Genomic DNA, 26,108 nt, shown 5'->3' with positions numbered 1-26,108 from the left:
TTTTTTTTGACCCCCAAAATGTTTTTTTTTTTTTTTTTTTACGGCCTCCAGGAGACCCCTCCCCATCTTTTCCCCTTGAGACCCCTCCCCTCTTTTCCCTTTGAGACCCTCCCCATTTTTTCCTTCCTCTTCCTCCCATTTTTCCTTCCTTCTCCTCCTCCCTCATTGAAGGTGCTCCCCAAATTCATGGGGGATCTGGGGAGGGGGTCCCCGGGAAAATTTGGGGTCTCTTGAGGACCCCAGACTCATTTTATTTTCAGGTTCTCCTGCTGAGTGAAGGTTTGGGGGTCCCTGAGGTTTGGGGGACCCCCGGGATCCCTTTTTTGGGGGGATTTCTCCTTTTTTTGGGGATTTCTCCTTTTTTGGGTTTTTTTTTCCCCGTTTTTTCGGGTTGGGGGAACGGGAACCCCCGCTCAGGGATCGATCCCCGGCCCCGGGGGTCGCGCGGGATGAATGAAAATAAAGAAATTTCCATAAAAAACGTCGCGAGTGAGACTTAGGGGGTTCGGAGCGGGGGATATCGGAGAGGAAACCGGGACCAAGGTCCGGTACCGGTGCCGGTACTGCGGGGGGGGTGGGTCACGGGGCTGAGTGGGGCGGGGGTCGCGGGTCTGCGGGTTGGATCAGGAACATGCCGGGGATCCCTACAGCGGAGGGAAAGGGAGATCCACCGCTCCCGGTACCGAAATTCCCGTTCCCTCCTCCCGCCTACATCCCCCATCACCCCCCGCGCGCCGCTTCCGGTCTCACACCCCACCTCCTCTCGCGAGAGCCGCGCTGCACGCCGGGAGTTGCAGTCCGCAGGGGCGGGACGGCGCAAGCCACACCCCCATCCGGCGCTCCGCGCGCGGGGGCCGCCGGGAGTTGTAGTCCGGGGGGCGGGGAGGACTCGCGTTCCCAGCGTGCCGCGCGCGGAGCCCGCGCTCTGCCCTGCTCGCGCCTCCGGCTCGCGGTCCCGGGGGCTCCCTCAGCGCCGGGCGGGGGGGGGGGGGAAGCTCGAGCAGGCCCGGAGGGGCTCCGGGGGGGGCTCGGCGGGGCTCCCACCATGTCGGGCGAGGAGGAGGCCAGCGAGCTCACCATCGCCGAGGACCTGGTGGTCACCAAGTACAAGATGGGGGGGGACATCGCCAACCGTGAGTGCTGGGCCGCGGCCGGGGGGGGGCGGCGGGGAAAGCGCTGAGGGGGAAGCGTGAGGGGCGGGTGGGGGAGCGGCCGGGCCGGGCCTGAGGGTGAGACCCCCCCGAGTGTGAGACCCCGGGGTTGGGGAGCGCTGTTTGGGGCTGGGGGGCAGCTCTAACGGTGTGAACCACCCCCCTCCACCCCCCGGCACGGCGGGAGGCTCCCGGTGCTCCCGGTGCTGGCGGGGCCCGGCCCAGCACGGCGGCCGCCGCCGCTGCCGGCACGTGGTACCGCGCCCCACGTGCACCGGGGGAGCGGGGCCGGGCCTGCCGCTCCCCCCCGGTGCTCCAGACCCCGCTGGTGCCGCTTTTGTTCATGTGTGACCCCCCCCCCCGGTCCATCTCCGGTACCGGTGAAGGGGGGGAGAGCACCGAGGTGGCGGCGGGGATGGGACGGGAGCGGGGGAGCCGCAGGTGGGGGGGCCTGGAGGGAACGGGGCTGTGCTGGGAATGCGGGGTCCCGGTCTGGGAATGGGGTACGGAACCGGTCTGGGGGTCCGGTTCTGGGAATGGGATCCCGAACCGGTCTGGGGATCCTGTACTGGGAATGAGGGTCCGGTTCTGGGAATAGGGTCCCGAACCGGTCTGGGGATCCAGTCCCGGTAATGTGGATCCAACTCCGGGAGTGGGGCTCTTGTCCCGGTCAGGATGGGGGTCCTGTCCCAGGAATGGGGCTCCGGTTCTGGGAATGGGGTACCGAACCGGTCTGGGGTTCCTGTCCCGGTAATGTGGATCTAACCCCGGTCAGGATGGGGGTTCTGTCCCGGGAACGGGGCTCCGGTTCTGGGAACAGGCTCCGGTTCTGGGAATTGGGTCCCGAGCCGGTCTGGGGGTCCTGTGCCAAGAACGGGGGTCCGGTTCTGGGAATAGGGTCCTACCCTGGGAACGGGATCCTGGCTCTGGAATCGGATCCCGAACCGGTCTGGGGGTCCTGTCCCGGTAATGTGGATCGAGCCCCGAGAATGGGGGTCCTGTCCCGGTTAGAACAGCGCCCGGTTCTGGGAATGGGATCCAGCCTCGGGAACGGGTTCCCGAACCGGTCTGGGGGTTCTGTCCCGGTTAGAACGGGGGTCCTGTCCCGGTAATGTGTATCCAGCCCCGGTAACGGGGGTCTTGTCCCAGGAACAGGGTCCGGTTCTGGGAATGGGGATCCAGCCCCGGGAATGGGGTCCCGAACCCGTCTGGGGGTCCTGTCCCGGTACCGGGGTTCCAGGCTCTGCCCTTTTCCTTTCCTTTCCTTTCCTTTCCTTTCCTTTCCTTTCCTTTCCTTTCCTTTCCTTTCCTTTCCTTTCCTTTCCTTTCCTTTCCTTTCCTTTCCTTTCCTTTATTTTTTCACTCCTTTGCCGGTGTCCCGGCTCCGGGAGCCGCCCGGACCGGTTCCGCGGGGCTCCCCGGTGATCCCGCCCCGTTTCCCGCTGCCTGCGGAGCCGCCGGTGTCCCGGGAGCGCCTCGGGAGCGGGGATTCCCTTCGGGAAGGGAGGGAAGGAACGAGGGAAGTTTGGCCGCCTCCCTCCCCGGGGGGAAAGGCAGCTCCGAGCAGCTTGGGAAGAGCAGACACACACAAAAACGGCAAAAAAAAACCCCAAAAAAACCCCACAAAAAAAAAAAAAAAAAAAAAAAAAAAAAAAAAACAAAAAAAAAAAAAAAAAAAAAAAAAAAAAAAAAAACAAAAAAAAACCCACACAAAAAGAGCAAACACACACACAAAAAAATCCTAAAAATCCTGCAAAAAAAAACCCCTTCCAGCTGTTGGATTTTAGGGATAAAAAATTCCTTAGCTCCCTAAAAAACATCGGGAAGGAGAGAAGGATTCCAGGAGTTCCTGCTCATCTGATTCCTTGGAGTGCTCTGAGGGTTTTTCCCCTTTATCTCCTTTTTTAAAATTTATTTTTGTTCCTCTGATTCCTTGGAATATTCTGAGGGTTTTTCCCCTTTATCTGCTTTTTTTTTTAAATTATTTTTCTTCCTCTGATTCCTTGGAATGTTCTGAGGTTTTTCCCCCTTTATCTCCTTTCTTTATTTATTTTTTTTTTTCCCTATCCCTGTTAGTTTTATTCCCCCTCCGTGTCCCGCTGGCTCTTATCAGGAATGTTTTATCCTGGCTTTGAAATATTCCCAACTTTCCCAGGGAAAAGTGTTGGGATCTGAAGGCCTCACACAGGTGAAGGTGCCGAGGATTCCTTGGAATTCTGAGCATGAGGGGACATTCCAGGGCCCCAGAATATTTTGGGGTCCAATTCCAAAATCCCAGAATATTTTGGGATCCAATTCCAAAATCCCAGAATATTTTGGGGTCCAATTCCAAAATCCCAGAATGTTTTGGGATCCAATTCCAAAATCCCAGAATGTTTTGAGGTCCAATTCCAAAATCCCAGAATATTTTGGGATCCAATTCCAAAATCCCAGAATGTTTTGGGGTCCAATTCCAAAATCCCAGAATATTTTGGGATCCAATTCCAAAATCCCAGAATGTTTTGGGGTCCAATTCCAAAATCCCAGAATGTTTTGGGATCCAATTCCAAAATCCCAGAATGTTTTGAGATCCAATTCCAAAATCCCAGAATGTTTTGAGGTCCAATTCCAAAATCCCAGAATATTTTGGGATCCAATTCCAAAATCCCAGAATGTTTTGGGGTCCAATTCCAAAATCCCAGAATGTTTTGGGGTCCAATTCCAAAATCCCAGAATGTTTTGAGGTCCAATTCCAAAATCCCAGAATGTTTTGGGATCCAATTCCAAAATCCCAGAATATTTTGGGATCCAATTCCAAAATCCCGGAATGTTTTGGGGTCCAATTCCAAAATCCCAGAATGTTTTGGGATCCAATTCCAAAATCCCAGAATATTTTGGGATCCCATTCCAAGATCCCAGAACATTTTAGGATCTCATTCCAGGGTCACAGAATATTTTGGGATCCCATTCCAGGATCTCACAATATTTTAGGATCCAATTCCCAGATCCCAGAATATTTTGGGATCCCTTTCCAGGATCCAAAAACATTTTAAGATCCCATTCCAATTTTCCATAATATTTTAGGAATCCCTTTCCAGAATCCCAGAATATTTTGGAATCACGTTCCACCATCCCAGAATATTTTGGGATCCCATTCCAGGATCCAATTCCAAGATCCCAGAATATTTTAGGATCCAATTCCAGAATCCCAAAATATTTTGGAATCCCATTCCAGGATCCCAGAATATATTGGAATTCCAGTCCAAGATCGCAAAAGATTTTGGGATCCCATCCCAGGATCCCAGAATATTTTAGGATCCCATTCCAGTTTTCCAGAATATTTTAGGAATCCCTTTCCAGGACCCCAGAATATTTTGGGACCCCAGAATATTTTGGAATCCCAATTCCAGGATCCCAGAATATTTTGGAATCCAATTCCAGTTTTCCAGAATATTTTGGAATCCCAATTCCAGGATCCCAGAATATTTTAGGATCCCATTCCAGTTTTCCAGAATATTTTAAAAATCCCTTTCCAGGATCCCAGCATATTTTAGGATCCCATTCCAGTTTTCCAGAATATTTTAGGAATCCCTTTCCAGGACCCCAGAATATTTTGGGACCCCAGAATATTTTGGAATCCCAATTCCAGGATCCCAGAATATTTTGGAATCCAATTCCAGTTTTCCAGAATATTTTGGAACCCCATTGCAGGATCCCAGAATATTTTGGGATCTCAGAATATTTTAGGATCCAGTTCCAGGATCCCAGAATATTTTAGGATCCCATTCCAGTTTTCCAGAATATTTTAGGAATCCCTTTCCGGGATCCCAGAATATTTTGGGACCCCAGAATATTTTGGAATCCAAGTTCAGGATCCCAGAATATTTTAGGAATCCCATTCCAAGATCCCAGAATATTTTGGGATATCAGAATATTTTAGGATCCAGTTCCAGGACCCCAGAATATTTTGGAATCCCAATTCCGGGATCCCAGAATATTTTAGGAATCCCATTCCAAGATCCCAGAATATTTTGGGACCCCAGAATATTTTGGAATCCAATTCCAGTTTTCCAGAATATTTTGGGATCCCATTGCAGGATCCCAGAATATTTTAGGATCCCATTCCAGTTTTCCAGAATATTTTAGGAATCCCATTCCAAGATCCCAGAATATTTTGGGATCTCAGAATATTTTAGGATCCAGTTCCAGGATCCCAGAATATTTTAGGATCCCATTCCAGTTTTCCAAAATATTTTAGGAATCCCTTTCCAGGACCCCAGAATATTTTGGAATCCCAATTCCGGGATCCCAGAATATTTTGGAATCCCATTCCAGTTTTCCAGAATATTTTAGAATCCCATTGCAGGATCCCAGAATATTTTGGGATCTCAGAATATTTGGGATCAGCACGGTGCAGGAAGCTGGATGAGATCTGGGACCACCTTTTTGCCCCAGGGCAGGCTGGAATTCCTGCTGGATTATTTTGGGAGTGGAGCATTCCCCAAACATCCTGGGGCATTGGGGTGGCCTTTGATGTGTCCCAGTCATTCCCAAACCTGTTCCTGTGGATTCCTTGGAAAATTGGGGCTCGGTGGCCTTTGATGTGTCCCAGTCATTCCCAAACCTGTTCCATGAGCTCTGACTCCTCCTGAAGGAATTTGGCAGCGTGGCGTTCCCTCTTCCCCAAAAAAAGGGAAATAAATTAAATATAATACATATTTATTCATATAGATATATACGAATGGAATGAATGAAAACAAAATTTAGGCATTTCCTGGGTGTGGGACCTTGGGAATGTGATTTGAGGTGCTGGGTTTGGGGTTGTGGATCCATGAAAGGGATGGGAACCCCATAAATGGATGGGAACCCCATGAAATGTGTGGGAACCCCATGAAATGGGTCTGAACTCCATGAAATGGGTGGAAACCCTATGAAATGAGTGGGAACCCCATGGAATGGGTGGAAAAAATGGATGGGAACCCCATGGAATGGATGAGAACCCCATAAATGGATGGAAACCCCATGGAATGGATGGAAACCCCATAAAATGTGTGGGAACCCCATGGAATGGGTGGAAAAAATGGATGGGAACCCCATGAAAGGGATGGGAACCCCATAAATGGATGGAAGCCCCATGAAATGAGTGGGAACCCCATGAAATGAGTGTGAACCCCATGGAATGGATGGGAACCCAATAAATGTGTGGGAACCCCATGAAAGGGATGGGAACCCCATGAAAGGGATGGGAACCCCATGAAAGGGATGGGAACCCCATGGAATGGGTGGGAACCCCATGGAATGGGTCTGAACTCCATGAAATGGGTGGGAACCCCATAAAATGTGTGGGAACCCCATGGAATGGGTGGAAAAAATGGATGGAAGCCCCATGAAATGTGGGAACCCCATAAAATATGTGTGAACCCCATGGAATGGATGGAAACCCCATAAAATGTGTGGGAACCCCATGGAATGGGTCTGAACTCCATGAAAGGGATGGGAACCCCATGAAATGAATGGGAACCCCATAAATGGATGGAAACCCCATGAAAGGGATGAGAGCCCCATGGAATGGATGGGAACCCCATAAAATGTGTGGGAACCACATAAATGGATGGGAACCCCATAAATGGGTGGGAACCCCATGGAATGGGTGGAAAGTGGATGGGAACCCCATGAAAGGGATGGGAACCCCATGAAATGAGTGGGAACCCCATGGAATGGATGGGAACCCCATAAAATGTGTGGGAACCCCATGAAATGAGTGGGAATCCCGTGGAATGGGTGGAAAAAATAGATGGTAACTCCATGAAAGGGATGGGAACCCCATAAAATGTGTGGGAACCTCATGGAATGGGTGGGAACCCCATGGAATGGATGGCAACCCCATAAAATGGATGGGAACCCCATGGAATGGATGGCAACCCCATAAAATTGGTGGAAACCTCATGAGATGGATGGAAACCCCATGGAATGGGTGGGAACCCCATAAAATGGATGGAAACCCCCCATAAATGGATCGAAACTCCATAAAATGTTGATTTTTTGGGGGATTTCAGGGGTGCTCCGTGCCGTGGTGGAGGCAGCAGCTCCCGGCGCCTCCGTGCTGTGCCTGTGTGAGAAGGGAGATGCCATGATCATGGAGGAGACAGGGAAAATCTTCAAGAAGGAAAAGGAAATGAAGAAAGGTGAGGATCTCCTTCCTTGAAATGAGGAATTCCTTGGTTTTCCTCCTTGATTTTAACCCCAAATCCTCCCTGCTGTGCCTCAGTTTTTGTTATTCCAATAATTCCACGTGGGAGGGTGACTCTGGAGGGTTTGGGACGCTGGGGTTTGGCACCAAATTCCCATCCTGAGGGTGCTGGAAGGAAGTTTAGGTGGGATAGAGAAAAAAAATTCCTCTCTGGGAATGGAATTCTCATCCTGCAAAGTGACCCAGGCCAGCCTGGGATGAGGGAAGGTGTCCCAGGAGGGTGAAATGGAGATTTAAGGTGCCCAAATGGAGATTTAAGGTCTCCAAATGGGGTTTTAAGGTCTCCAAATGGAGATTTAAGGTCCTCAAATGCCAAAATTGGAGGTGCTGGAAGTCACTGGAATGGATTTCCCATCCCTGTGAGTGACCCAGGCCAGGTTGGAGCAGCCTGGGATGTGGAAAGTTGTCCCAAGAGGGTGGAATGGAGCTTTAAGGTCCCCAAATGGGGATTTAAGGTCCCCAAATCCCAAAGCTGGAGGTGCTGGAAGGAGATTTAGGTGGGATATCTGAAGAAATTCCTCCCTGGGAGGTTCCAGAATGGAATTTGAGTGTCCCAGGCCAGGTTGGAGCAGCCTGGGATGTGGAAAGTTGTCCCAAGAGGGTGGAATGGAGCTTTAAAATCCCCAAATCCCAAAATCGGAGGTGCTGGAAGTAGATTGAGGTGGAATATCAGGAAGAAATTCCTCTCTGGAATGTGCTGGGATGGAATTCCCATCCCTGCAAGCATGCCAGGCTGGGCTGGACCAGCCCAGAATAGGGGAAAGGTGTCCCAAGAGGGTGGAATGGAGCTTTAAGGTCCCCAGATGCCAAAATTGGAGGTGCTGGAAGTCACTGGAATGGATTTCCCATCCCTGTGAGTGACCCAGGCCAGGTTGGAGCAGCCTGGGATGGGGAAAGGGGTCCCAAGAGGGTGGAAAACTTTAAAGGTGACCCCAGTCCCAAAGTTAGAGGTGCTGGAAGGAGATTTAGGTGGGATATCTGAAGAAATTCCTCCGTGGGAGGTTCCAGAACGGAATTTGAGTGTCCCAGGCCAGGTTGGAGCAGCCTGGGATGGGGAAAGGTGTCCCAAGAGGGTGGAATGGAGCTTTAAGGTCCCCAGATGCCAAAACTGGAGGTGCTGGAAGTCACTGGAATGGATTTCCCATCCCTCTGAGTGTCCCAGGCCAGGCTGGAGCAGCCTGGGATGGGGAAAGTTGTCCCAAGAGGGTGGAATGGAGCTTTAAGGTCCCCAAATGCCAAAATTGGAGCTGCTGGAAGCAGGTTCGGGTGAAATATTGGGAAGAAAGAGGCCCTGGAATGGATTTCCCATCCCTGCAAATTGTCCCAGGCCAGCCTGAGATGAGGGAAGGTGTCCCAAGAGGGTGGAATGGAGCTTTAAGGTCCCCAAATGGGGATTTAACGTCCCCAAATCCCAAAGCTGGAGGTGCTGGAAGGAGATTTAGGTGGGATATCTGAAGAAATTCCTCCCTGGGAGGTTCCAGAATGGAATTTGAGTGTCCCTGGCCAGGTTGGAGCAGCCTGGGATGTGGAAAGTTGTCCCAAGAGGGTGGAATGGAGCTTTGAGGTGCCCCCAAACCCCAAATCCCTGATTTTTTCCCCGTTTCCCTCCCCAGGAATCGCCTTCCCCACGAGTATATCCGTCAATAACTGTGTGTGTCACTTCTCCCCGCTCAAGAGCGACCAGGATTACATCCTCAAGGACGGGGACTTGGTCAAAATGTGAGTGCCAGGACCCCATCCCATGGCAATCCCCTCTCCCAAATTCCCAAATTCAACCCCAAAATGATCCAGATTGCAAGAAGTTGTCGCACCGCCCCATGTTTTTGCCACGGCGCTAATTGCTTGTTAATTAAAGCCTCATAACGAGCCTGGAGGGGCTCCTGGGGCAGCGTTGGGTGTGCTGGGGTCCAGCTGGAATTGCTGGAATTGCTGGAATTCCTGGAATTGCTGGAATTGCTGGAATTGCTGGAATTGTCGGAATTGCCATTTTGCCCCGCTGTTGCACCACCCCATGTTTTTGCCACGGCGCTAATTGCTTGTTAATTAAAGCCTCATAACGAGCCTGGAGGGGCTCCTGGGGCAGCATTGGGTGTGCTGGGGTCCAGCTGGAATTGCTGGAATTGCTGGAATTCCTGGAATTGCTGGAATTGCCGGAATTGCCATTTTGCCCCGCTGTCGAACCACCCCATGTTTTTGCCATGGCGCTAATTGCTTGTTAATTAAAGCCTCATAACGAGCCTGGAGGGGCTCCTGGGGCAGCATTGGGTGTGCTGGGGTCCAGCTGGAATTGCTGGAATTCCTGGAATTGCTGGAATTGCTGGAATTGCTGGAATTGCCGGAATTGCCGGAATTGCCATTTTGCCCCGCTGTTGCACCACCCCATGTTTTTGCCACGGCGCTAATTGCTTGTTAATTAAAGCCTCATAACGAGCCTGGAGAGGCTCCTGGGGCAGCATTGGGTGTGCTGGGGTCCAGCTGGAATTGCTGGAATTGCTGGAATTGCTGGAATTGCCGGAATTGCTGGAATTGCTGGAATTGCTGGAATTGCTGGAATTGCTGGAATTGCCATTTTGCCCCTCTGTTGCAGCGACCTGGGCGTGCACGTGGACGGCTTCATCGCCAACGTGGCGCACACCTTCGTGCTCGGCGCCTCCAAGGTGGGTTTGTCATCGGGGGGTGTCTGCCGGGACTGGGGCGGCCTCGGGGTGCCAGGGGACACCACCCTGGGACCTCTGGATCCAAGGTGGCACCACCCTGGGACCTCTGGATCCAAGGTGGCACCACCCTGGGACCTCGGGGTGCCAGGAGACACCACCCTGGGACCTCTGGGTGCCAGGAGAACCACCCTGGGACCTCTGGATCCAAGGTGGCACTACCCTGGGACCTCTGGGTGCCAGGAGAACCACCCTGGGACCTCTAGGTGCCAGGAGAACCACCCTGGGACCTCTGGATCCAAGGTGGCACCACCCTGGGACCTCTGGGTGCCAGGAGAACCACCCTGGGACCTCTAGGTGCCAGGAGAACCACCCTGGGACCTCTGGATCCAAGGTGGCACCACCCTGGGACCTCTGGGTGCCAGGAGAACCACCCTGGGACCTCGGGGTGCCAGGGGACACCACCCTGGGACCTCTGGATCCAAGGTGGCACCACCCTGGAACCTCGGGGTGCCAGGGGACACCACCCTGGGACCTCTGGGTGCCAGGGGACACCACCCTGGGACCTCTGGATCCAAAGTGGTACCACCCTGGAATGTCACATCCTGAGGTGGCACCACTCTGGAGCTTCTGGGCCTGAGGTGGCACCACCTTGGAGCTTCTGGGTCTGAGGGGGCACCACCCTGGGGCATCACATTGTGAGGTGGCACCAGTCTGGAGCCTCCGGATCTGAGGTGGGCACCACCTTGGAACTTCTGGCTCCCAGGTGACAGTGCCCTGAGGTGTCAGGATCTGAGGTGGCACCACCTTGGAGCCTCTGGGTCTGAGGGGGCACCACCCTGAAGTGTCACATTCTGAGGTGGCAGCACCCTGGAGTGCCAGGATCCAAGGGGGCACCACCCTGGAACCTCTGGGTCTGAGGTAGCAGCATCATGGAGCTGCTGGATTTGAGGTGGCACCACCCTGGGGTGTCACATTCTGAGGTGGCAGCACCCTGGAACCTCTGGGTGCCACCTCTGCCACCTCTGGATCCAAGTTGGCACCACTCTGGGGTGTCAGGATCCGAGGTGGCACCACCATGGAGCTTCTGGATCCAAGGTGGTACCACTCTAGAGTGTCACATTCTGAGCTAGCACCACTCTGGAAGCTCTGGGTCTAAGGTGGCACCAGTCTGGAGCCTCCAGATCTGAGGTGGCACCATCTTGAGGTGTCAGGATCCCAGGTGGCACCACTATGGAACCTCTGGATCTGAGGTGGCAGTACCCTGGAGTGTCAGGATCTGAGGTGGCACCACTCTGGAGCCTCTGGACCTGAGGTGGCACCACCCTGGAGCTTCTGAGTCTGAGGTGCCACCATCCCAAAATCTGTGGATCCAAGGTGGCACCACCCTGGGGTGTCAGGATCCAAGGTGGCACTAGTCTGGAGCCTGTGGATCCGAGGTGGTACCACCCTGGGGTGTCACATTCTGAGGTGGCACCACCCTGGAACCTCTGGGTCTGAGGTAGCAGCACCATGGAGCTGCTGGATTCAAGGTGGCACCAACCTGGAACCTTTGGGTCCAAGGTGGCAATGCCCTGAAGTTTCAGGATCCAAGGTGGCACCAGTCTGGAACATCTGGATCTGAGGTGGCACCACCCTGGAGTGTCACATTCTGAGGTGGCACCACCTTGGAGCCTCTGGATCTGAGGTGGCACCACTCTGGAGTGTCACATTCTGAGGTGGCACCACCTTGGAGCCTCTGGATCTGAGGTGGCACCACCCTGGAGTGTCAGGATCTGAGGTGGCACCACTCTGGAGCCTCTGGATCTGAGGTGGCACCACCCTGGAGCTTCTGAGTCTGAGGTGCCACCATCCCAAAATCTGTGGATCCAAGGTGGCACCACCCTGGGGTGTCAGGATCCAAGGTGGCACTAGTCTGGAGCCTGTGGATCCGAGGTGGTACCACCCTGGGGTGTCACATTCTGAGGTGGCACCACCCTGGAACCTCTGGGTCTGAGGTAGCAGCACCATGGAGCTGCTGGATTCAAGGTGGCACCAACCTGGAACCTTTGGGTCCAAGGTGGCAATGCCCTGAAGTTTCAGGATCCAAGGTGGCACCAGTCTGGAACATCTGGATCTGAGGTGGCACCACTCTGGAGTGTCACATTCTGAGGTGGCACCACCTTGGAGCCTCTGGATCTGAGGTGGCACCACCCTGGAGTGTCAGGATCTGAGGTGGCACCACTCTGGAGCCTCTGGATCTGAGGTGGCACCACCCTGGAGTGTCAGGATCTGAGGTGGCACCACTCTGGAGCCTCTGGACCTGAGGTGGCACCACCCTGGAGCTTCTGAGTCTGAGGTGCCACCATCCCAAAATCTGTGGATCCAAGGTGGCACCACCCTGGGGTGTCAGGATCCAAGGTGGCACCAGTCTGGAACATCTGGATCTGTGGCTGCAACACTCCAGGGTTTCTGGCTTTGAGGTGGCACCACTCTGGAACCTCTTGACCTGAGGTGGCACCACCCTGGAGTGTCAGGATCCAAGGTGGCACCAGTCTGGTGCCTCCAGATCTGAGGTGTCAGGATCTGAGGTGGCAGTACCCTGGAGCCTCTGGATCTGAGGTGCCACCATCCCAAAATCTGTGGATCCAAGGTGGCACCACCCCAAGGTCCCCTTTTTCCTGCTGGAATTCCCAGGATGGACATTCCTCACCCCAAAACCAATCCTGCCCCAAAAATCAATTCTTGCTTCCCAAAACCAATCCTTATTTCCCCTTTTTCCTGCTGGAATTCCCAGGATGGACATTCCCCACCCCAAAACCGATCCTTGTTTCCCCTTTTTCCACCCCAAAATCAATTCTTGCTTCCCAAAACCAATCCTTATTTCCCCTTTTTCCTGCTGGAATTCCCAGCATGAAAATTCCCATTCCCCACCCCAAAACCAATCCTGCCCCAAAATCAATTCTTACTTCCCAAAACCAATCCTTGTTTCCCCTTTTTCCACCCCAAAAATTTCCCTTTTTCCACCCCAAAATCAATTCTTGCTTCCCCAAAACCAATCCTTGTTTCCCCTTTTTCCTGCTGGAATTCCCAGCATGAAAATTCCCATTCCCCACCCCAAAACCAATCCTTATTTCCCCTTTTTCCACCCCAAAATCAATTCTTGCTTCCCAAAACCAATCCTTATTTCCCATTTTTCCTGCTGGAATTCCCAGGATGGACATTCCCCACCCCAAAACCAATCCTGCCCCAAAATCAATTCTTGCTTCCCAAAACCAATCCTTGTTTCCCCTTTTTCCACCCCAAAATCAATTCTTACTTCCCAAAACCAATCCTTGTTTCCCCTTTTTCCACCCCAAAATCAATTCTTGCTTCCCCAAAACCAATCCTTATTTCCCCTTTTTCCTGCTGGAATTCCCAGCATGAAAATTCCCATTCCCCACCCCAAAACCAATCCTTATTTCCCCTTTTTCCACCCCAAAATCAATTCTTGCTTCCCAAAACCAATCCTTATTTCCCATTTTTCCTGCTGGAATTCCCAGGATGGACATTCCCCACCCCAAAACCAATCCTGCCCCAAAATCAATTCTTGCTTCCCAAAACCAATCCTTGTTTCCCCTTTTTCCACCCCAAAATCAATTCTTGCTTCCCCAAAACCAATCCTTATTTCCCCTTTTTCCTGCTGGAATTCCCAGCATGAAAATTCCCATTCCCCACCCCAAAACCAATCCCTGTTTCCCACTTTCCCCCTGGAATTTTGCCTTTTGATACCTTGGAAACTCCTGCTGTGAATTCCTCAGGTTGTCTCATCCTCAGGGAATAAATCCTGAGGAAAAATTGGGAAAAACTGTCCTGGGAATGGTTTTGTTTTGGTGGTTTTTGGGGAAAATCCCAACGTTCCCCATTGGAATTTTGCTGGATTCTTCCCAATCCATATTTTTGATTGCATAGGGATGCCTGGGCTGGGAATCTTCTGGAATTCTGTTGGGACTTTTCCGCTTCCCAGCCACATTCCAGAGATTGGAACAAATCCCAAAACATTGAATTTCCACCCCAAAGCCCTCAGAAATCCCAAATTTTGGTGTTTTCTCCCCAGGAAAATCCCGTGTCCGGCCGCAAAGCCGACGTCATCAAGGCAGCTCACCTGTGTGCCGAGGCCGCCCTGCGCCTGGTGAAACCCGGGAATCAGGTGGGAAATTTGGGAATTTTGGGATTCAAATGGACTTTTGGGAATTTTGCGAATCAGCACGAAGATTTTGGGACCCAGCCTGTGGGATTTTGTGGGAAAACCTGTATGGAAAATTGGTTTTTTTCTGTTTTTTTTTTTTTTTTTTTATGTGTTGGGAAAAGCTTTGGAGTTTGTCCCAGAATATTTGGGATTTATGGAAAGGTCATGCTTGGGGGTGGGGATTTTTTTGTCTATAAAATTGTAAAGTTGGGGATTTTTTGGTGTTTAATTTTTAATTCCAGAACACACAAGTGACGGAGGCCTGGAATAAAATCGCCCACGCGTTTCACTGCACGCCCATTGAAGGTGAGGGGAAAAGGGGAATTTCCAGGGAAAAAGGGAATTTCAGGGAAAAGGGATAAAAGGGAAAAGGGGATTCCAGGGAAAAGGGAATCCTGGAAAAGGGATAAAAGGGAAAAGGAGATTCCAGGGAAAAGGGAATCCAGGAAAAGGGGAATCCAGGGAAAAGGAAATTTTAGGGAAAGGAAATTCCAGGGAAAAGGAGATCATAGGAAAAAGGATAAAAGGGGAAAAGGGAATTCCAGGGAAAAGGGGATTCCAGGGAAAAGGAGATTCCAGGGAAAAAGGGAATCCAGGAAAAGGGGATTCCAGGGAAAAGGAAATTTCAGGGAAAAGGAGATCATGGGAAAAGGGAATTCCAGGGAAAAGGGATAAAAGGGAAAAAGAGATTCCAGTAAAAGGGATTTCCAGGGAAAATGGAATCTAGGAAAAAGGGAATTCCAGGGAAAAGGGGATCACAGGGAAAGGGGAATTTCATGGAAAGGAAAATCATGGAAAAGGGAATTCCAGGGAAAAGGGATCCCAGAAAAAGGGAATTCCAGGGAAAAGGAGATCATGGGAAAAGAGATAAAAGGGAAAAGGAGATTGCAGGGAAAAAGGGAATTTCCAGGGAAAAGGGAATTCCAGGGAAAAGGATAAAAGGGAAAAGGGAATCCAGGAAAAGAATCATAGGGAATTTCAGGGAAAAGAGTAAAAGGGAAAAGGGAATTTCAGGTAAAAGGGAAAAGGGATAAAAAGGAAGAAGGGAATCCAGGAAAAGAATCATAGGGAAAAGGGAATTCCAGGGGAAAGGGATTCCAGGGAAAAGGGATCATGGGGAAAAGGCAGTAATGGAAAAAGGGAATTCCAGGGAAAAGGGATCCTGGGAAAAAGGGAAGGTTCTGGGGTTGCTGGATTGGGATCCTGGAGCTCATCCCGATCCTTTTACCCCCCATGGGCTCTCCCTGTTATTGGTTAAATTCCCTGGAATTCCGGGAATTCCCTCTGCTGCCTCCAGAGGGGGTTGGGAATGTTGGGAATGCCGGGGGCTCTGCGGGATGAGGGGTGGGAAAGGGGGGATCCCCCAAAACCCCCCTGGATTGGGGTGGGAAAGGGGGGATCCCCCAAAACCCCCCTGGATTGGGGTGGGAAAGGGGGGATCCCCCAAAACCCCCCTGGATTGGGGTGGGAAAGGGGGGATCCCCCAAAACCCCCCTGGATTGGGATGGGAGGGAAAGGGGAGATCCCCCAAAACCCCTCTGGACTGGGCTGGGAAAGGGGGGATCCCCCAAAACCCCCCTGGATTGGGATGGGAGGGAAAGGGGAGATCCCCCAAAACCCCTCTGGACTGGGATGGGAGGGAAAGGGGAGATCCCCCAAAACCCCCCTGGATTGGGCTGGGAAAGGGGGGGATCCCCCAAAATCCCCCTGGATTGGGGTGGGAAAGGGGGGATCCCCCAAAACCCCCCTGGATTGGGATGGGAGGGAAAGGGGAGATCCCCCAAAACCCCTCTGGACTGGGCTGGGAAAGGGGAGATCCCCCAAAACCCCCCTGGATTGGGCTGGGAAAGGGGGGGATCCCCCAAAACCCCCCTGGATTGGGGTGGGAGGGAAAGGGGGGATCCCCCAAAACCCCTCTGGATTGGGGTGGGAAAGGGGGGGATCCCCCAAAACCCCTCTGGATTGAGGTGGGAAAGGGGAGATCCCCCAAAATCCCCCTGGATTGGGCTGGGAGGGAAAGGGGGGATCCCCCAAAATCTGGATCCTGCACAGCCCGGGGTGGGAATTCCACCTGGGTTTGGCACCAGGGAGAGCGGCCCTGGGGCTCCCAGTACAAGTTAGTCCAACCCCGTCCATCCCAGTAACCTCAGTCCCTCCCAATAACCCCAGTGCATCCCAGTCTGTCCCATTGACCCCAGGCTGTCCCAGTCCATCCCAGTAAGCCCAGTCCGTTTCAGTCCATCCCAGTCCGTCCCAGCACATCCCATTAACCCCATTCCACCCCAGTGCCTCCCAGTCCATCCCAGTCCATCCCATTAACCCTAATCTATCCCAGTCCATCCCAGTAACCCCAGTCCATCCCATTAACCCAGTCTGTCCCAGTCCACCCCAGTCTGTCCCATTAAGCCCAGTCCATCCCAGTAACCCAGTCTGTCCCAGTCCACCCCAGTCTGTCCCATTAAGCCCAGTCCATCCCAGTAACCCCAATCCATCCTAGTCTATCCCAGTCTGTCCCAGTGCCTCCCAACTCCTCCCAGTCCCTCCCAGTCCATCCCAGTAACCCCAGTCCGTTCCCAGTTACTGGGGTCCCTCCCAGTAACCCCAGTCCCTCCCAGTCCATCCCAGTCCCTCCCATTAACCCCAGTCTGTTCCTAGTCCCTCCCAGTAACTCCAGTCCCTCCCAGTCCACCCCAGTCCCTCCCAGTCCATCCCAGTCCCTCCTAGTCCGTTCCCAGTCCCTCCCAGTCTGTTCCCAGTCCATCCCAGTCCCTCCCAGTAACTCCAGTCCCTCCCAGTCCGTCCCAGTCCACCCCAGTCCCTCCCAGTCCATCCCATTAACCCCAGTCCGTTCCCAATCTGTTCCCAGTCTGTTCCCAGTCCATCCCAGTAACTCCAGTCCATTCCCAGTCCATTCCCAGTCCATCCCAGTCCGTTCCCAGTCCCTCCCAGTTTGTCCCAGTCCATTCCCAGTCCCTCCCAGTTTGTCCCAGTCCCTCCCAGTCCGTTCCCAGTCCCTCCCAGTCCGTTCCCAGTACCTCCCAGTTTGTCCCAGTCCATTCCCAGTCCGTTCCCAGTCCCTCCCAGTCCCTCCCAGTCCGTTCCCAGTCCTTCCCAGTTTGTCCCAGTTTGTCCCAGTCCGTCCCAGTGAGCCGTGTTCCCGCAGGGATGCTGTCGCACCAGCTGAAGCAGCACGTGATCGACGGTGAGAAAACCATCATCCAGAACCCCTCGGACCAGCAGAAGTGAGAGGGGGCAAAAATGGGGGTCAGGGGCAAAAATGGGGGTCAAGGGCAAAAATTGGGGGGGTCAAGGTCAAAATTGGGGGGGGGGCAGGGGCAAAAATGGGGGGGGAATTTGGGGGGGTTAGGGTGAAAAATGCGATCAGGGTGAGAAATGGGGTCGGGCAAAAATTGGGGGGCTTGGGAGCAAAAAAGGAGGGGCAAAAATGGGGAGTCGGGAAAAAATGGGGGTCTTGGGGGGGGCAAAAATGGAGGTCAGGGGCAAAAATGAAGGGCAAAAATTGGGAGACTTGAGGGACAATAATTAGGGGATCAGGGTGAGAAATGGGGATCAAGGGCAAAAATGGGGGGAAGATGGGGGCTTAGGGTGAAAAAGGAGATCAGGGTGAGAAATGGGGTCAGGGTTAAAAATGGGGGGCTTGGGGGCAAAAATTGGGGTCAGGGACAAAAATAGGGGGGCAAATCGGGGAGTTTGGGCTGAGAAATGGGAGCAGGGGAAAATGGGGTTGAGAGGAAAAATGGGGGATCAGGGTGAGAAATTGAGGGATTAAGGTGAGAAATTGGGGGTTAAGGTGAGAAATGAAGGGATCAGGAGGAGAAATGGGGTCAAGGGGGAAAATTTGGGTCAGAGTGAGAAATGGGGTGAGGGGAAAATTGGGGTTCAGGGGCAAAAATTGGGGGGAAAGGGGGGCTTGGGCTGAAAAATGGGATCAGGATGAGAAATGGGATCAGGGGTGAGAAATGGGGTCATGGGAAAATGTTGAGAAATGGGATCAGATTGAGAAATTGGGGGTTAAGATGAGAAATTGGGGGATTGGAGTGACAAGTGGGGTCAGGGGGAAAATTTGGGTCAGAGTGAGAAATGGAGTGAGGGGAAAATGGGGGTCAGGGGCAAAAATTGGGGGGTTAGGGGGAAAATGAGGGGGTCAGGATGAGAAATGGGATCAGGGTGAGAAATAGGGTCAGGGTCAGAAATGGGGGGTCAGGAGAAAAATGAGGTCAGGAGGAAAATTGTGAGGTCAGGATGAGAAATGGGAGCTCTTGGGATGGAGGAGTTTCCAGGAATATTCTGAGTTTCCAGAAATGCTCTGGCTCTCCTGGAAGCTTTTGCCTTTCCTGGAAGGTTCTGAATCCCCAGCAATGCTTTTGAGGCCTTCCTGGAAGCTTTTCCCAGCAGAATTCCCAGATTTTCCTGCCTCCCCAACCCCTTTTTTTCCCCCCCTCAGGAAGGACCACGAAAAAGCCGAATTCGAGGTGCACGAAGTCTACGCCGTGGACGTGCTGGTCAGCAGCGGCGAGGGGAAGGTCAGCCTGTGAATCCCTGACAAATCCCAGGAATTCCCAGCTTCCAGGAGCTCCCCAGGTTCTGGAATTTCCATGGGAATGTTTTGCAGGCCAAGGACGCGGGGCAGAGAACCACGATTTACAAGAGGGACCCGTCCAAGCAGTACGGGCTGAAGATGAAAACCTCGCGCGCCTTCTTCAGCGAGGTGGAGCGGCGCTTCGACACCATGCCCTTCACCCTCAGGTGAAACTGGGGATGGAATCACACCTGGGATACCTGGATGGGGCTGGGGTCCCACCTGGGATACCTGGATGGGGCTGGGGTCCCACCTGGGGTACCTGGATGGGGTTGGGGTACCTGGATATAGGGCTGGGATTGAAGGGATTTGAGGCTTCCTCAGCGAGGTGGAGCGGCGCTTCGACACCCTGCCCTTCACCCTGAGGTAATCCCGGGAATTCTGGGGCTGGGATCACACCTGGGATACCTGGATGGGGCTGGAAATTCTACCCTGGGATACCTGGATGGGGCTGGAATTCCACCTGGGGTACCTGGACAGAGGGTTGGGCTACCTGGATACTGGATATAGGGCTGGGAAATCCCTGGGATTTCTTCAGCGAGGTGGAGCGGGGCTTTGACACCATGCCCTTCACCCTCAGGTAAAACTGGGAATTCTGGGGCTGGGAATTCCGTCTGGGGCTGGGAATTCTACATGGGGTACCTGCATGGGGCTGGGGTACCTGGATAGGTCTGAGAATCCCACCTGGCGTATCTGGATAGGGCTGAAATTCCAGGGAAATCCCTGGGCTTTTGTCAGTGAGGTGGAGCCCTTCACCCTCAGGTAAAACTGGGAATTCTGGGCCTGGAATTCCACCTGGGGTACCTGCATGGGGCTGGAGTACCTGGATATAGGGCTGGGGTCCCACTTGGATGGGGCTGGGATACCTGTATGGGGTTGGGGTACCTGGATGGGGCTGGAATTCCAGGGAAATCCCTGGGATTTCTTCAGCGGGGTGGAGCGGCGCCTCGACACCATGCCCTTCACCCTCAGGTAAAACTGGGAATTCTGGGGCTGGGATGGGGCTGGAATCACACCTGGGGTTCCTGGATGGGGCTGGGGTCCCACCTGGGGTACCTGGATGGGGTTGGGGTACCTGGATATAGGGCTGGGATTGAAGGGATTTGAGGCTTCCTCAGCGAGGTGGAGCGGCGCTTCGACACCATGCCCTTCACCCTCAGGTGAAACTGGGGATGGAATCACACCTGGGATACCTGGATGGGGCTGGGGTCCCACCTGGGGTACCTGGATGGGGCTGGGATCCCACCTGGGGTACCTGGATGGGGTTGGGGTACCTGGATATAGGGCTGGGATTGAAGGGATTTGAGGCTTCCTCAGCGAGGTGGAGCGGCGCTTCGACACCCTGCCCTTCACCCTCAGGTAAAACTGGGAATTCTGGGGCTGGGATGGGGCTGGAATCACACCTGGGGTTCCTGGATGGGGCTGGGATTCCCACCTGGGGTACCTGGATAGAGCTGGGATCCCACCTGCGGTACCTGGATAGGGCTGGGGTACCTGTATATAGGGCTGGAATTCCAGGGATTTGAGGTTTCAGCGGTGCTTCAGCACCATGCCCTTCACCCTGAGGTAATCCTGGGAATTCTGGGGCTGGGGTCCCACCTGGGATACCTGGATAGGGTGGAAAACGCACCTGGGGTACCTGGATATAGGGTTGGGGTTCCAGGGGAATCCCTGGGATTTCTTCAGCGAGGTGGAGCGGCGCTTCAACACTGTGTCCTTCACCCTGAGGTAATCCTGGGAATTCTGGGGCTGGGAATACACCTGGGGATACCTGGATAGGGCTGGAATTCCACCTGGAATGGCTGGAATTCCACCTGGGGTATCTGGATGGGGCTGGGATCCCACTGGGGGTACCTGGACAGGGCCAGAATTGCAGGGATTGGAGCCTTTGCCAGGCAGGTGTGTGTAGGTGTTGGCTCAGGTGTGAACTCAGGTGCACTCAGGTGCACTCAGGTGTGCCCAGGTGTGATCCCAGGTGCACTCAGGTGTGCTCCCAGGTGTGTCCAGGTGCACTCAGGTGTGCCAAGGTGTGATCCCAGGTGCACTCAGGTGTGTCCAGGTGCATTCAGGTGTGCCCAGGTGCACTCAGGTGTGCTCCCAGGTGGTGCCAGGTGTGTCCAGGTGCTCTCAGGTGTGATCCCAGGTGCACTCAGGTGTGCCCAAGTGTACTCAGGTGTGCACTCAGATGCTCCCAGGTGCACTCAAGTGTGCTCGGGTGTGCCCAGGTACACTTTCAGGCACTCCCAGGTATGATCTCAGGTGTGCCCAGGTACACTTTCAGGCACTCCCAGGTGTGCCCAGGTACACTTTCAGGCATTCCCAGGTGTGCCCAGGCGCACTCAGGTGTGCCCAGGTACACTTTCAGGCACTCCCAGGTGTGCTCAGGTGCACTCAGGTGTGCCCAGGTACACTTTCAGGCACTCCCAGGTGCACTCAGGTGTGCCCAGGTATGATCCCAGGTGTGCCCAGGTGCACTCAGGTGTGCCCAGGTACACTTTCAGGCACTCCCAGGTGTGCCCAGGCGCACTCAGGTGTGCCCAGGTACACTTTCAGGCACTCCCAGGTGTGCTCAGGTGCACTCAGGTGTGCCCAGGTACACTTTCAGGCACTCCCAGGTGTGCCCAGGCGCACTCAGGTGTGCCCAGGTACACTTTCAGGCACTCCCAGGTGCACTCAGGTGCACCCAGGTATGATCCCAGGTGTGCCCAGGTGCACTCAGGTGTGCCCAGGTACACTTTCAGGCACTCCCAGGTGTGCCCAGGTGCACTCAGGTGTGCCCAGGTACACTTTCAGGCACTCCCAGGTGTGCTCAGGTGCGCTGTCCCCTCAGGGCGCTGGAGGATGAGAAGAAGGCGCGCATGGGGGTGGTGGAGTGCGCCAAGCACGAGCTGCTGCAGCCCTTCAACGTCCTCTACGAGAAGGAAGGTGAGCCTGGCACACCTGGGCACACCTGGGGACAGGTGGGGACAGAAAAGACCCGGGAACAGTGGGGTGGGGCAAAGGGGACAGGTGGGGACAGGAGTGACAGAGGAGATGGGGGCAGGGCAGGGGACAGGTGAGGACGGAGCCAGGTGAGTTTGGAGCTGCAGAGCCGCTCGCTGCAGGAATTGCAGGTCCCGGCAGGTGTAAGGAGCAGGGATTGAAGGTCCTTGCAGGGCTGTAGCTCAGGTTAACCCCCAGGTCCTGGCAGGGCTGTAGCTCAGGTTAACCCCCAGGTCCTGGCAGGGCTGTAGCTTAGGTTAACCCTTTTATCCCCAGTTGCTCAGGGTCCTGGCAGGGCTGTAGCTCAGAGTTTGTTCCTGCAGGTCCTGGCAGGGCTGTAGCCCAGGTTAATAGCTCAGGTTAACCCCTCAATGCCTGCTGGTCCTGGCAGGGCTATAGCCCAGGTTAATAGCCCAGGTTAACCCCTCAGTGCCCACAGATCCTGGCAGGGCTGTAGCTCTAGGAGGTCCTGGTAGGGCTGTAGCCCAGGTTAACCCCCAGGTCCTGGCAGGGCTGTAGCTCTAGGAGGTCCTGGCAGGGCCATAGCCCCGTTAACCCCTGTGTGCCCAGGTTAACCCCCAGGTCCTGGCAGGGCAGTATCCCAGGTTAACTCCTATGTGCCCAGGTTAACCCCCAGGTCCTGGCAGAGCTGTAGCTCTAGGAGGTCCTGGCAGGGCCATAGCCCAGGTTAACCCCTGTGTGCCCAGGTTAACCCCAGGTCCTGGCAGGGCCGCAGCCCCGTTAACCCCTGTGTGCCCAGGTTAACCCCCAGGTCCTGGCAGGGCTGTAGCTCTAGGAGGTCCTGGCAGGGCCATAGCCCAGGTTAACCCCCAGGTCCTGGCAGGGCCATAGCCCCGTTAACCCCTGTGTGCCCAGGTTAAACCCCAGGTCCTGGCAGGGCCATAGCCCAGGTTAACCCCAGGTCCTGGCAGGGCCGCAGCCCCGTTAACCCCTGTGTGCCCAGGTTAACCCCCAGGTCCTGGCAGGGCTGTAGCTCTAGGAGGTCCTGGTAGGGCCATAGCCCAGGTTAACCCCCAGGTCCTGGCAGGGCCATAGCCCCGTTAACCCCTGTGTGCCCAGGTTAACCCCCGGTCCTGGCAGGGCTGTAGCTCTAGGAGGTCCTGGCAGGGCCGCAGCCCCGTTAACCCCTGTGTGCCCGGGTTAACCCCCAGGTCCTGGCAGGGCCATAGCCCTAGGAGGTCCTGGCAGGGCCGCAGCCCCGTTAACCCCTGTGTGCCCAGGTTAACCCCCGGTCCTGGCAGGGCTGTAGCTCTAGGAGGTCCTGGCAGGGCCGCAGCCCCGTTAACCCCTGTGTGCCCGCAGGGGAGTTCGTGGCCCAGTTCAAGTTCACGGTGCTGCTGATGCCCAACGGCCCCATGAGGATCACGAGCGGCCCCTTCGAGCCCGAGCTCTACAAATCCGACCTGGAGGTGCAGGACGGGGAGCTCAAGGTGAGCTCCTCATTAATATTCATCATTAATAATGCTAATATGCAAATTGAGTACCTATAGAAACATAAAATTAATTTGTTTATATTCCCATGTTAAATATTCCTAGGAAAAATGTGTCTGTTTAGTGGTTTTGTTAATTATGTTGGTTATTAATAGTTATATTTTCTTGGAAAATAAAACAGAAAATACATTTATAATAGTTATTGGTATTAATGGATTAAGTGCTGATCAATAAGAAATAATTCTTTATATATAAATAAACTTAAAACTAAATTTTTATATATAATAAATATAGCATAAATTGTGTATAAATAAAATATATAATAAATTGAAAATCTCTAATTTAAACACATAAATATATAAAAATAACATTATATAGTCTAATTAATAGCCTATAAATAGTCTATATTATATATTTATATGAATAGATATATAAATATAGATAACATAATCTAATTAATATATAAAGATAGAAGCAGTACATTTATATCTACATCTAACATGTTAATTAATATATTGTAGAGTAAAATAGTAGCAATTTAATATTAATAACTGGGATAAAAATGGAAATACTGATAATTAAAGTGGGAATAATTGAAGTATTGTTATTGAAATATTTAATGTTGAATATTTACTAATTGAAAGATGATTAGAAAAATTTTCAATTAAGTTAATAAATCAAGAATTGATTTTAAAGTTATTATTCATGAATTATTGTTAATTTATGACTAATTATTAACTTTAAAAGGAAGTAATTTAAAGTAATAAATTAAATTTTGATAATTAATAAAGCAGCACCTCCCCAGGGTCACTTGTCCTTTCTCCCTTGGAGGGGAGATGAAGGAAAGGGAACCAAACCCCCCCAAATTACCCAAATTTTTGAATTTATTATTATCCCAAAAACCCATTGGGATCATTTCCCACCTCCTCACCCTTCCCTCCCTTCCAGGCCCTTCTACAAAGCTCTGCCAGCAGGAAGACCCAGAAAAAGAAGAAAAAGAAGGTAAAATCCATCACATTTTATGTTTAAAATGCCCAAATTCAGAATTTGGGGGTGTTTTCATGGGAGATAACCTGAAAAATCCCTGGATTTGTCCCCACAGGCTTCCAAAAACGCTGAAAACGCCACCACGGGGGAGACGGCGGAGGAGAACGAGGGCGGCGACTGAGAGCCCTTGGAGTTCTCAAATCGCCCCTTTTTTCCCCAAAAAAAACCCAGAAAAAACAAAATTCCATCCGGAAACGAAAGAATCTGGCCCCGGTGTTGGTCCAGGCAGTCTGGAATTCCCACAGAATCCAACAGCTCCCGTTGACTTTGCCAAGGAGGGAGGAATCTCTCGGCCACTTCAGATTTCCAAATGAAAAAAAAAAAAAGAAAAATTAAAAACACCCCAGAAAGAGCAGCAAAAAAAAGTTAATAAAAAATTAGGAGTGAAAGTCGCTACTAAATCCTTAATATTCCCCATGTTTGGAGAGGTGAATTTGTAAAATCCAGGGAGAGGGAGTGGAGGGAGCTGCTGATTCCTTCCTCCTCCTCCTCCTCTTTATCCTGCTGCCTTTTTTTTATTTTTTTAATTTTTTCCCTTTGGAAATTTTCACAAAAAAAACCAACTGATTCCACCCAGAAAAGTGCCCTGTGTGAGCAATCCAGGATTTTATCTTTTCCCTCTTTGGGATTGTACTTTTAAAATTGGGAAAAAAACCCCAAATTTTAAGTTCCCCCATCCACCCACTCACCCACCAGGAGCCTTTTCTGCCTCTGCCTTGATTTATGGGATTTCAAAAGAAAAAAAAATCGCTATTTTTTAACACAAACTGGTTTTTAAAATAATCCAAACCCTCGGGAAGCCGCCGACATTCTGGCCTTTGCGGAGCTGAATTCCCTAAAAAAAACCCGGGTTTGGGTGTTTTTTATCCTTCCCAATATCCCCGGGAGCACATTCCACCTTTTTCCCCAGAGGGTAATTTTTATTTCACTTTTTCCCTCAGGATTCTTTGCTAATTTTGAGGGGGAAAAAAAAAAAAAACAACAAAAAAATCCCACCAGAATTCCTCAGGGGAGAGGTGAGGGAAGCGCTGATCCGGGATAGGCCCGAGCCTAGGGGTATCGCTCTTTTATAGTCAATTTTTTACAAAAAAACCACATAAAAACGAGAAAAAAAAGCCGATTAAACGCCGTCAGTTGAATGTTTGAGGTTTTTTTTTTCTTTGCTGGTACCCCTGGTTCTTTTTTTCCCTCAAGTTTTTTGGGAATTCTGATTCCCACCTTACCCAACATTCCCGGGCGTTCTCTGCAGGCCGCGGTGCTTCCTCGTCCAAATCTGAGTTTTCCACCCCAAAAAAAAAAAAAAAAACAGAAAAACAAAAAACTCCACACGTGCAAATGTTACCAAAGTCAAATAAAAGAGAATAAACGATGCGATATTGGATTTTATTCCGGGTTTTTTTCCTTCAGTCTTTCTCTGGGGATTTGGGATTGTGGGGTGGAACCGGCCTGGACAGGTTTGGTGTTGGAAATGGGATTTTTGAGGGAAAAATGCTCAATTTTGAGGGGAAAATGTTCATTTGTGAGGGGAAAATTATCATTTTTGTGGGAAAAATGCTAATTACTGAAGGAAAGTGCTAATTTTTGGAGGGAAAATGCTGATTTGTGAGGGAAAACTGCTGATTTCTGTGGGGGAAAAGTGTTCATTTTTGAGGGAAAACCACTCCTTTCTGACGGGAAAATTATCATTTTTGAGGGAAAAATGCTCATGTCTGAGGGGAAAATTATCATTTTTGTGGGGAAAATGCTAATTCTTGAAGAAAAATTGCTAATTTTTGGAGGGAGAATG

At 52.2% G+C, this 26,108-nt stretch overlaps 1 protein-coding gene across 1 annotated transcript; it reads left to right on the top strand.

Moving 5' to 3' along the window:
* Nucleotides 1–1,026: 1,026 nt before the first annotated feature.
* Nucleotides 1,027–24,702, top strand: PA2G4 (proliferation-associated 2G4). Its single transcript, XM_058822028.1, has 13 exons — nt 1,027–1,133; nt 7,187–7,315; nt 8,994–9,099; nt 9,968–10,037; nt 14,110–14,202; nt 14,484–14,547; nt 17,405–17,483; nt 18,707–18,785; nt 18,875–19,008; nt 21,672–21,766; nt 23,147–23,274; nt 24,224–24,277; nt 24,378–24,702. Exons 1-13 carry the CDS (start codon nt 1,046–1,048, stop codon nt 24,441–24,443), a joined length of 1,185 nt encoding a protein of 394 aa, XP_058678011.1. The 5' UTR covers nt 1,027–1,045; the 3' UTR covers nt 24,444–24,702.
* The last annotated feature ends 1,406 nt before the right edge of the window (nt 24,703–26,108 follow it).

The sequence above is a fragment of the Ammospiza caudacuta genome, chromosome 31 (assembly GCF_027887145.1).
Source record: "Ammospiza caudacuta isolate bAmmCau1 chromosome 31, bAmmCau1.pri, whole genome shotgun sequence".
Taxonomy (NCBI): Eukaryota; Metazoa; Chordata; class Aves; order Passeriformes; family Passerellidae; genus Ammospiza; species Ammospiza caudacuta.
This window is presented reverse-complemented; position numbering and strand designations above follow the sequence as displayed.

Coding starts and splice junctions, on each gene's coding strand:
- PA2G4 (XM_058822028.1), top strand. CDS start 1,046: ATGTCGGGCGAGGAGGAGGCCAGCGAGCTCACCATCGCCGAGGACCTG. Junction 14,548..17,404: donor TCACTGCACGCCCATTGAAG/GTGAGGGGAAAA, acceptor GTGTTCCCGCAG/GGATGCTGTCGCACCAGCTG. Junction 18,786..18,874: donor TCAGCAGCGGCGAGGGGAAG/GTCAGCCTGTGA, acceptor AATGTTTTGCAG/GCCAAGGACGCGGGGCAGAG.